At 39.6% G+C, this 12,500-nt stretch overlaps 2 protein-coding genes across 2 annotated transcripts in view; one reads left to right on the plus strand and one right to left on the minus strand.

The window, feature by feature from the left end:
- Positions 1-12,500, plus strand: part of LOC139753187 (glutamate receptor ionotropic, delta-1-like) — a 245,364-nt gene that overhangs the window by 18,643 nt on the left and 214,221 nt on the right. The window contains exons 2-3 of the mRNA XM_071669385.1: positions 1,565-1,801; positions 2,404-2,582. Of these exons, the coding sequence (XP_071525486.1) occupies positions 1,565-1,801; positions 2,404-2,582 (416 nt within the window). The remainder of the gene's footprint in view (positions 1-1,564; positions 1,802-2,403; positions 2,583-12,500) is intronic.
- On the minus strand, positions 5,569-6,479 carry LOC139752743 (PIN2/TERF1-interacting telomerase inhibitor 1-like). Its single transcript, XM_071668619.1, is given in 2 exon segments — positions 5,569-6,297; positions 6,300-6,479. Coding segments are annotated over 2 exon segments (822 nt in total). The 3' UTR covers positions 5,569-5,655.

The following is a 12,500-nucleotide window of genomic DNA, read 5'->3' on the forward strand; positions in this document are numbered from 1 at the left end:
ATTATCATCATTTTCATTATTAATATTACAATCATTATTGTTATTATCACAGTGTTCATCATCTTCCTTATCATTATATGCATTATCATTGTTATTACTATTATTGTCATCATTATTATTATTATTATTATTATTATTATTATTATCATCATTATTATTATTATTATTATTATTATTATTATTATTATTATCATTATTATTATTATTGTTATTATTGTTATTATTATTATTATTATTATTATTATTATTATTAATATCATTATTATTATTAATGTTATTATTATTATTATTGTTAATATTTCTCTTATTACTATTATCAATATTGTTATCATTATCATTATTTTTATCATATTAGTATTATTTTATCAATAATGTTATTGGTATCATTATTATAATTATCATTTTCATTAAGAATCTTTGACATCTTTATAACATACATACATACTTAAAGTTTCATCTTGAACACATTTTCCTTATACTTTACCTTTCTAAATTCTACCTTATAAACCTTTTATGTTAACTCATTCATGATATGTTACGATCATCTGTACTGTTATCACTTCGGTATTATATATGTTGTAATGCCTTTGGTAGTGTTGTCTTAATATATCTTAATCAATTTTGCTTTAACGTGTTATTCTGATACTATGTGATGGAATGATGACATCAGGCTATGATCTAAGTTGTCTGCTGTGCATAACCCAAAGAATCTCTTTATTTAGGTATGCATTAGATTTTATGTGCTCCTGACTTTAGACTTTCTCACTGGTTTTAACTTTCTAAGATGCCACAAAAATCTTAGCTGATAATATGCTTAAGATGAAATATTTATATGATCTATGTTTACATATACAACGATGTTTGGAAAGGTAAGAAATTATATCCTTTCTTTGTCTTTGTAAATTTGAGATCCATCACCTTGCTGTACGTTCGGGTTATCATCTTTCTTTAGATGCACGTGTTTCTCGGAGTCAGGTTATGTGCTCATCACTTCTGATTATGTGAGTATTGGTAGGTGCTGGTGGAATGTAGTGCCTGGCAGGTCATTACTTGTAATGTGTATACGGAGTTTAGCTGGTCTTCTCATGGGATGGAGTGTTATTGTCATGGAACTGAGAGAAGGAAATGGAAACGCGAGAAGCAACATCAACTTTAGTGCTTTATCGGAGTGATATACGTATAAGGTGAGGCAGGTGACGGAGCGAGGCTATGCTGCTACATATGGAGTACGATTGTGGCAGGAATGGTGTGGCGTCAGGAGTCACCAGGGGGAATGGTACCGACAGTTGTTGATGACCATAATGGCTTTACCATGCGTGCTTTGATAGACTTGTGGCCACTTGAACATCACTAACACTGCATGAGGCACCTGAGGATGGGATAAAGATTGGTGGGTGATTCCTATTTGTGTAAATATTAATGAGAATGGTGACCGCCCACAATTCATGTAGATATTGGCGACATGAAGCCTAATTGGTCGTTGGGCGTAGGGTATGTGTTCATCAAGTGCATTGTTCATGTAAACATTGGTTATGTGGTGCCTAACTAGACGCTCGACTCGCAGGTGATGGTGGCGTGGTGGTTGCTGTTCTGCCTGATCATCAGTACAGGTTTCCGTTCGTCCCTCATCGCGCACTTGACAGTCCAAGGGACGACGGAACCCTTGGACAGTTTCGAGGATTTGCTTAAGCAAGATGACTGGCAATGGGCTATTGAACCCTGGCTCTACAAAGGAGCAACATTAGAATACTTCTCTAAGCATACTAGTGCTGTGGTGCAGAAAATAAGTCGCGAGATGGAGGTAAGTATTGCAAGATTCTCTTTTCACTCTTGCCGAGTAATATGGAATGCTTATAACATCTATGAGCAAAAATTAAGAAAGAATTTGGAATATCACGAAGAAAAAAATGCGCGAGTTTTCTTCTCCTTTGTATGTGTGTGTGTGTGTGTGTGTGTGTGTGTGTGTGTGTGTGTGGAGGGGGGGGGGGAGTTAGTCAGTCTCCAGTCACGGATAAAAATTCCTCATTGTGACTAAAGTTTCAGCAAAACCTGTAAAAGATGAAAGAGGGAGGAAAAAAAAGAACAGTGGGAAGAAGATAGTTTAAGAGCATTTTTGAACAGATGGAAGATTTGCCTTGTATAGCAGGCAAGTCCAAATCATTAGCAGAGCAGTAAAACTGTAATGAGATCATGAAATACAGGAACTTTAAGTGACATATACCTAAGCGATATCACTCACAGATAATGATTATAAAATGATTATAAAGGAAATATCAATGACTGTTATTACTCAGGGAATATTAATAGATCATAGGTCTTCTATTAAAAATCTATATGGTATGTAACTTGTATATACTCCAATCTTCATTCATAATAGATTGATGGTGAACTTAAATTTGCAAGGTGCTGATTGCCGACCAAGCCCTGAAGAAGGTGTCAGAGGGAAGATTCTCACTCATCGACCACATGAATTACATTAGCGTCTACGTTGCCTCCTGGTACACTGACGCTAGCGGCAACACACCTTTCTACGTCAGCAACAAAGGAATATCCGTATTAGCTGCATTTGGATGGGGCTTAAGGTGAGCCCACTCAGGTATCGTTCTAACTTTCAAAAGCAGATTAAATTTCCTGTAATATTTGACTCTTGAGTGGCGTGTTCACTCCCTGTATATCCAGGTATATCAGAAAAAGAATGCTAAACACTTGTATATATTAAGAAAATAGATACAAAGACTGCATTCAAATTCATTTCGTTTATTAGAAGAAAAAAATGAAATAGGTACAATAGAAACTGATAGATATTATTGGCACATTCATACATTACACTGAGGTGACCACAGTAATGCTGCTGCTGAATACTAGCAGGTAAACGATTATCCTGTAGACCTTAACAAATAAGGCACATAGTATTCCTCATCAAATCATGCTACCCATAATTTCACTGAATCTGTCTCAATTGCTAGATTGAATAAATACAGACCATCTCCAGGTTACTTTAAAGCACATCCTACTATCAACAATATCATTATCAAAAAATTATCAACATGAGAAGGCATTAGGAAAGGAGTTGAATACACACCTTGCTACACAAGCCAACCACCCCATATAAGCCCATCGCCCCTTGATAAGGCAACACAACTTTCCCTTAACGGTCAGGACAGGTAAATGGACGAAGTTTCTGCTTTCATGTCGGTAAGAGGGCGTACAAGTCGGTGTGCTTGTGGCAAGAGTGGAAACCATCTGAACTGTTTACACTTGATCAAGATTATTTCTAAAGTGAAAAATGTAGTGCATTAAAAAGTTTCATTAGATTATATCAACTGCTACATATTATATATATATATATATATATATATATATATATATATATATATATATATATATATATATATATATATATATATATATATAATTTTTTTTTTTTTTTGCTTTGTCGCTGTCTCCCACGTTTGCGAGGTAGCGCAAGGAAACAGACTAAAGAAATTGCCCAACCCACCCTCATACACATGTATACACATACACGTCCACACACGCAAATATACACACCTACACAGCTTTCCATGGTTTACCCCAGACGCTTCACATGCCCTGATTCAATCCATTGACAGCACGTCGACCCCGGTATACCACATCGATCCAATTCACTCTATTCCTTGCCCGCCTTTTGCCCTCCTGCATGTTAAGGCCCCGATCACTCAAAATCTTTTTCATTCCATCTTTCCACATCCAATTTGGTCTCCCGCTTCTCCTCGTTCCCTCCACCTCAGACACATATATCCTCTTGGTCAATCTTTCCTCACTCATTCTCTCCATGTGCCCAACCATTTCAAAATACCCTCTTCTGCTCTCACAACCATGCTCTTTTTATTTCCACACATCTCTTTTACCCTTACATTACTTACTCGATCAAACCACCTCACACCACATATTGTCCTCAAACATCTCATTTCCAGCACATCCAGCCTCCTGCGCACAACTCTATCCATAGCCCACGCCTCGCAACTATACAACATTGTTGGAACCACTATTCCTTCAAACACACCCATTTTTGCTTTCCGAGATAATGTTCTCGACTTCCACACATTCTTCAAGGCTCCCAGGATTCTCGCCCCCTCCCCCACCCTATGATTCACTTCCGCTTCCATGGTTCCATCCGCTGCCAGATCTACTCCCAGATATCTAAAACACTTTACTTCCTCCAGTTTTTCTCCATTCAAACTTACCTCCCAATTGAGTTGACCCTCAACCCTACTGTACCTAATAACCTTGCTCTTATTCACATTTACTCTTAACTTTCTTCTTTCACACACTTTACCAAACTCAGTCACCAGCTTCTGCAGCTTCTCACATGAATAAGCCACCAGCGCTGTATCATCAGCGAACAACAACTGACTCATTACATATGTATACTTATGTATATCTCGCTTTTTAAATCAGATATTCCCAGTCACCAGTCCTTTCTCAGCACACAAATCCACAAGCTCTCGACCATTTCTATTTACAACACTAAGCACTCCATGTATACCAATTATTCCCTGAACTGCCACATTGCTCACGTTTGCATTCAAATCACCCATCACTATAACCCGGTTTTGTGCATCAAAACCGCTAACACTCATTCAGCTGCTCCCAAAACACTTGCCTCTCATGATCTTTCTTCTCATGCCCAGGTGCATATGCACCAATAATCACCCATCTCTCTCCATCAACTTTCAGTTTTACACATATCAATCTAGAATTTACTTTCTTACACTCTATTACATACTCCCACAACTCCTGTTTCAGGAGTAGTGCTACTCCTTCCCTTGCACTTGTCCTCTCACTAACCCCTGACTTTACTCCCAAGACATTCCCAAACCACTCTTCCCCTTTACCCTTGAGCTTCGTTTCACTCAGAGCCAAAACATCCAGGTTCCTTTCCTCAAACATACTACCTATCTCTCCTTTTTTCTCATCTTAGTTACATCCACACACATTTAGAAACCCCAATCTGAGCCTCCGAGGAGGATGAGCACTCCCCGCTTGACTCCTTCTTCTGTTTCCCCTTTTAGAAAGTCAAAATCCAAGGAGGGGAGGGTTTCTGGCCCCCCGCTCCCGTCCCCTTTAGTCGCCTTCTACGACACGTGAGGAATGCGTGGGAAGTATTCTTTCTCCCCTATCCCCTATCCTTTCTGTTATTTTCAAATGCTCCTTCCCCTTTGCTTTTCTACAAAATGTCTTCTTCCCAGTTTCTATTTCTCTTCTTGGTTTTATTCTGTTTCATATTAGCCGAATGCTATATTTCAATAACAGTCTCTTCTATTGTCTCCTTCGTACAGGGACTTTTGTTCTTAACCTTATTCAGTTCAACCAATTCATCTTCTAATGTTTCTTCTCTTTCCTTCTTTTCTTTTTCTTCTATTTACTTTCTCTTTCATTCGTTTCAAACTCCACAAAAGGATTCCTGGAGAGAGGGTAATATTCAGTACGTGCATCACCATTCGTTGTTTTCCTTTTGACTGATTCCTTAGTTTCAAAAGACAGATTTCCTTCCACTTTTAATTTAAATGGTAGGTGTTTTTCCATCTCCTCTTCCTTTTTCTGCACATCTATATCTTGGTTAGCTTTACTCTTTTCTTCATCTTCACCTTTCACTGCATATTTGTTCTTTCTCTACTTTGTAAATTTTGAGCTTCTTTCCTCTGTGTCATCCTTCTCTGGCTTTTTCTCCCCAGCTTCTCCATTTATCAAACTAACATTTGAACAACTAATATCTAAGCTACTTCCAAATCCAGGTTTCAGTAGTTCTTTTTTTCCTTCTTCCCTGTTTTCTGCTTTTTGCAGCTCTGGCAATGTTGACCCTTTCAAAGCTGCCATTTTCTGTTTAAAATAATCCTGTATTGAGCATCCTTTGATAGTTGTTACATTATTCATGCTGGTCACATGACCAATTTCATCAATTTTGGTCGTGGATACTTCAGCATCTGCTTCAGCCAACTTTTTTGTCCTTTTGGAGCCCAGTATACAAGCAATGTCATCCTTGTTGTATCGACTCAGGTCTTTCCCACAAGTAAATTTGTGATATTGAACTCTTGCTTTGGAAACTTTTGAGCGAGCCTCCAAGGACCTCTTATTCATTTGGTTTATATCTTCATCACTATTAGCAGAGCTATTACAAGATGAACCATTCTTAGAGTTGGCAGTGCTGTTATGCTCACTGTTAAGAGTAGCTAAAACATCTTCAAAGCCTTCATAGTGTCTAAACCACTCATCATCATTCCCTATGTAAACAATACCATTTTTGTTGTCTTTAAGTCCGAGAGAGATATGATTTTTTTCATGCCTTGTTCATTCCGTCCACGACCTTTGCCTTTTGACCATCCCATCAACTTCTCCATCAACTTCTGGCCAAATGTGCTGTCATCATTCGCCCAGTTTGCGCCTCTGGGATTCAAAGTCCATATCTGCCTCCTGCGTGGCTCAGCAAGAATAGGCATATTGATGTGTGGTGCATATCCTCTCAGTATCACAATCAGTTGAGTGCCTTCAGCTGGTGGCCATACATCCACGAGGTGGTAAAGTCTGTTACAAATATATATATATATATATATATATATATATATATATATATATATATATATATATATATATATATATATATATATATATATATATATATATATATATATATATATATATATATATATATATATATATATACCTGCGCGAGATCTACGACATATTCTCCTGCAGTGGGGTGAACGACTTAGCCACAAAGAAGAGCAAATTTTCCGTGAGGCCAACATCTCTCCAAATGGTGTGGTTCGATACCAAGATTTCTGCAGGATTGTGTGTGCACCTGTGCCAGACTATTATTAGAATTGACATAAGTCTGGAGACACGATTTTAAGAAATCCTAAATAATCACAGGATTCAAGTGCCTTGATTTGTATGCATAGGTCACAATTTATTAAACAAATTAAAACAAAATTTTACAAGAACCAATATTGAAGTTACACTCTCATTACCATAAAAGTGTCATGAATTTATTATTTTCATATATATATATATGTGTGTGTGTATGTGTATATGTATATATATATATGTATATTATCCCTGGGGATAGGGGTGAAAGAATACTTCCCACGTATTCCTCGCGTGTCGTAGAAAGCGACTAGACGGGACGGGAGCGGGGGCCAGAAATCCTCCCCTCCTTGTATTAACTTTCTAAAATGGGAAACAGAAGAAGGAGTCACGCGGGGAGTGCTCATCCTCCTCGAAGGCTCAGAGTGGGGTGCCTAAATGTGTGTGGATGTAACCAAGATGTGAAAAAAGGAGAGACAGGTAGTATGTTTGAGGAAAGGAACCTGGATGTTTTGGCTCTGAGTGAAACGAAGCTCAAGGGTAAAGGGGAAGAGTGGTTTGGGAATGTCTGGGGAGTAAAGTCAGGGGTTAGTGAGAGGACAAGAGCAAGGGAAGGAGTAGCAATACTCCTGAAACAGGAGTTGTGGGAGTATGTGATAGAGTGTAAGAAAGTAAATTCTCGATTAATATGGGTAAAACTGAAAGTTGATGGAGAGAGGTGGGTGATTATTGGTGCATATGCACCTGGGCATGAGAAGAAAGATCAAGAGAGGCAAGTGTTTTGGGAGCAGCTGAATGAGTGTGTTAGTGGTTTTGATGCACGAGACCGGGTTATAGTGATGGGTGATTTGAATGCAAAGGTGAGTAATGTGGCAGTTGAGGGAATAATTGGTATACATGGGGTGTTCAGTGTTGTAAATGGAAATGGTGAAGAGCTTGTAGATTTATGTGCTGAAAAAGGACTGATCATTGGGAATACCTGGTTTAAAAAGCGAGATATACATAAGTATACTTATGTAAGTAGGAGAGATGGCCAGAGAGCGTTATTGGATTACGTGTTAATTGACAGGCGTGCGAAAGAGAGACTTTTGGATGTTAATGTGCTGAGAGGTGCAACTGGAGGGATGTCTGATCATTATCTTGTGGAGGCTAAGGTGAAGATTTGTATGGGTTTTCAGAAAAGAAGAGTGAATGTTGGGGTGAAGAGGGTGGTGAGAGTAAGTGAGCTTGAGAAGGTGACCTGTGTGAGGAAGTACCAGGAGAGACTGAGTACAGAATGGAAAAAGGTGAGAACAATGGAAGCAAGGGGAGTGGGGGAGGAATGGGATGTATTTAGGGAATCAGTGATGGATTGCGCAAAAGATGCTTGTGGCATGAGAAGAGTGGGAGGTGGGTTGATTAGAAAGGGTAGTGAGTGGTGGGATGAAGAGGTAAGATTATTAGTGAAAGAGAAGAGAGAGGCATTTGGATGATTTTTGCAGGGAAAAAATGCAATTGAGTGGGAGATGTATAAAAGAAAGAGACAGGAGGTCAAGAGAAAGGTGCAAGAGGTGAAAAAAAGGGCAAATGAGAGTTGGGGTGAGAGAGTATCATTAAATTTTAGGGAGAATAAAAAGATGTTCTGGAAGGAGGTAAATAAAGTGCGTAAGACAAGGGAGCAAATGGGAACTTCAGTGAAGGGCGCAAATGGGGAGGTGATAACAAGTAGTGGTGATATGAGAAGGAGATGGAGTGAGTATTTTGAAGGTTTGTTGAATGCGTTTGATGATAGAGTGGCAGATATAGGGTGTTTTGGTCGAGGTGGTGTGCAAAGTGAGAGGGTTAGGGAAAATGATTTGGTAAACAGAGAAGAGGTAGTGAAAGCTTTGCGGAAGATGAAAGCCGGCAAGGCAGCAGGTTTGGATGGTATTGCAGTGGAATTTATTAAAAAGGGGGTGACTGTATTGTTGACTGGTTGGTAAGGTTATTTAATGTATGTATGACTCATGGTGAGGTGCCTGAAGATTGGCGGAATGCGTGCATAGTGCCATTGTACAAAGGCAAAGGGGATAAGAGTGAATGCTCAAATTACAGAGGTATAAGTTTGTTGAGTATTCCTGGTAAATTATATGGGAGGGTATTGATTGAGAGGGTGAAGGCATGTACAGAGCATCAGATTGGGGAAGAGCAGTGTGGTTTCAGAAGTGGTAGAGGATGTGTGGATCAGGTGTTTGCTTTGAAGAATGTATGTGAGAAATACTTAGAAAAGCAAATGGATTTGTATGTAGCATTTATGGATCTGGAGAAGGCATATGATAGAGTTGATAGAGATGCTCTGTGGAAGGTATTAAGAATATATGGTGTGGGAGGCAAGTTGTTAGAAGCAGTGAAAAGTTTTTATCGAGGATGTAAGGCATGTGTACGTGTAGGAAGAGAGGAGAGTGATTGGTTCTCAGTGAATGTAGGTTTGCGGCAGGGGTGTGTGATGTCTCCATGGTTGTTTAATTTCTTTATGGATGGGGTTGTTAGGGAGGTAAATGCAAGAGTTTTGGAAAGAGGGGCAAGTATGAAGTCTGTTGGGGATGAGAGAGCTTGGGAAGTGAGTCAGTTGTTGTTCGCTGATGATACAGCGCTGGTGGCTGATTCATGTGAGAAACTGCAGAAGCTGGTGACTGAGTTTGGTAAAGTGTGTGGAAGAAGAAAGTTAAGAGTAAATGTGAATAAGAGCAAGGTTATTAGGTACAGTAGGGTTGAGGGTCAAGTCAATTGGGAGGTGAGTTTGAATGGAGAAAAACTGGAGGAAGTGAAGTGTTTTAGATACTGGGAGTGGATCTGGCAGCGGATGGAACCATGGAAGCGGAAGTGGATCATAGGGTGGGGGAGGGGGCGATAATTCTGGGGGCCTTGAAGAATGTGTGGAAGTCGAGAACATTATCTCGGAAAGCAAAAATGGGTATGTTTGAAGGAATAGTGGTTCCAACAATGTTGTATGGTTGCGAGGCGTGGGCTATGGATAGAGTTGTGCGCAGGAGGATGGATGTGCTGGAAATGAGATGTTTGAGGACAATATGTGGTGTGAGGTGGTTTGATCGAGTGAGTAACGTAAGGGTAAGAGAGATGTGTGGAAATAAAAAGAGCGTGGTTGAGAGAGCAGAAGAGGGTGTTTTGAAGTGGTTTGGGCACATGGAGAGGATGAGTGAGGAAAGATTGACCAAGAGGATATATGTGTCGGAGGTGGAGGGAACGAGGAGAAGAGGGAGACCAAATTGGAGGTAGAAAGATGGAGTGAAAAAGATTTTGTGTGATCGGGGCCTGAACATGCAGGAGTGTGAAAGGAGGGCAAGGAATAGAGTGAATTGGAGCGATGTGGTATACCGGGGTTGACGTGCTGTCAGTGGATTGAATCAAGGCATGTGAAGCGTCTGGGGTAAACCATGGAAAGCTGTGTAGGTATGTATATTTGCGTGTGTGGACGTATGTATATACATGCGTATGGGGGGGGGGGGGGTTGGGCCATTTCTTTCGTCTATTTCCTTGCGCTACCTCGCAAACGCGGGAGACAGCGACAAAGTATAATAAGAATAATATATATATATATATATATATATATATATATATATATATATATATATATATATATATATATATATATATATATGTTTCTTCTTTTACCTTATCATACGTTGGTACTGTCTCCCGGGTTAGTGAGATAGCTCAAGGAATCAGACGAATGAATGGCCTAACCATTCTATATACACATGTTTATCCATACACGTTCGCACACGCACATATACATACCTATACATCCTAACATATACATATATATATATACACATATATATATATATATATATATATATATATATATATATATATATATATATATATATATATATATATATATATATATATATATATATATATATATATATATAAATATATATATATATATATATATACATATTTACACATGTACATAATTCATACTTGCTTCCTTTATCAGTTTCCGTGGCCACCCCGCCACACCTGAAATATTAACCTCCTCCGCATGCGCACGAGATAGCACTAGGAAAGACAACAAAGCCCACATTCGTTTACACTCAGTCTTCACCTGTCATGTATAAAGCACCGAAACCACTGCTCCCTTTCCACATCCAGGCCCACCGAAACTTTCCATGGTTTATCCCAGACACTTCATATGCCCTGGTTCAATATATTGACAGCACGTCAACCCCGGTATACCGAATCGTTCCAATTCATTCTATTCACTGCACGCCATTTACTCTTTTGCATGTACAAGCCCCGATCGCTCAAAATCATTTTCGCTCCATCTTTCTCCCTCCAGTTTGGTCTCCCACATCTCGTTTCCTCCACTACTGACACATATATACTCTTTGTCAATCTTCCCTTATTCATTCTCTCCATGTGACCAAGCCATTTCAATACACCATCTTCTGCTCTCTAGGAAACACTTTTTATTACCACACATCTCTCTTACCCTCTCATTACTTACTCGATCAAACCACCTCACATCACATATTGTCTTCAAACATCTCATTTCCAACACATCCACCCTCCTCCGCACAAACCTATCTATAGCTCAGGCCTCGCAACCATATAACATTGCTGGAACCACTATTCCTTCAAACATACTCATTTTTGCTTTCAGAGATAATGTTCTCGCCTTCCACATATTTTTCAACACTCGCAGAACTTTTTCCCCCTCCCCCACCCTATGATTCACTTCTGCTTCCATGGTTCCATCCGCTGCCAAATCCACTCCCAGATATCTAAAACACTTCACTTCCTCCAGCTTTTCTCCATTCAAACTTACCTCCCAATTGATTTGTCTCTTAACCCTACTGTACCTAATAACCTTCCACTATTCACATTTACTCTCAGCTTTCTTCTTTCACAAACTTTTACCAAACTCAGTCACCAGCTTCTGCAGTTTCTTACCCGAATCAACCACCAGCGCTGTATCATGAGCGAGTAGCAAAAAAGACTCGCTTTCCAAGCTCTCTTATCCACAACAGACTGTATACTTACCCCTCTTTCCAAAACTCTTGCATTCACCTCCCTAACAACCCCATCAATAAACAAATAAGAAAAAACATGGTGACATCACGAACCCCAGCCGCAAACCAACATTCCCCTGTGGATAGGGGAGAAAAAATACTTCCCACGCATGCCTCACGTGTCCTAGAATAAGACTATAGGGGACAGGAGCGGGGGGGCTGGAAGCCCTCCCCTACTTGTATTCTAACTTCCTAAAATGGGAAACAGAAAAAGGAGTCACGCAGGGAGTGCTCATCTTCCTCGAGGGCTCAGCCTGGGGTGTCTAATTGTGTGTGGATGTAACCAAGATGAGAAAAAAAGAGAGATTAGGTAGTATGTTTGAAGAAAGGAAACTGGATGTTTTGGCTCTGAGTGAAACGAAGGTCAAGGGTAAAGGGGAAGAGTGGTTTGGGAATGTCTTGGGAGTAAAGTCAGGGGTTAGTGAGAGGACAAGAGCAAGGGAAGGAGTGGCACTACTCCTGAAACAGGAATGGTAGGAGTATGTGATAGTGTAGCAAAGTAAACTCTAGATTGATATGAGTAATACTGAAAGTGGAAGGAGAGACTTGGGTGATTATTGGTGCGTATGCACCTGGGCATGAGAAGAAAGATCATGA

Source organism: Panulirus ornatus, chromosome 2 (genome assembly GCF_036320965.1).
Source record: "Panulirus ornatus isolate Po-2019 chromosome 2, ASM3632096v1, whole genome shotgun sequence".
NCBI classification, from domain to species: Eukaryota; Metazoa; Arthropoda; class Malacostraca; order Decapoda; family Palinuridae; genus Panulirus; species Panulirus ornatus.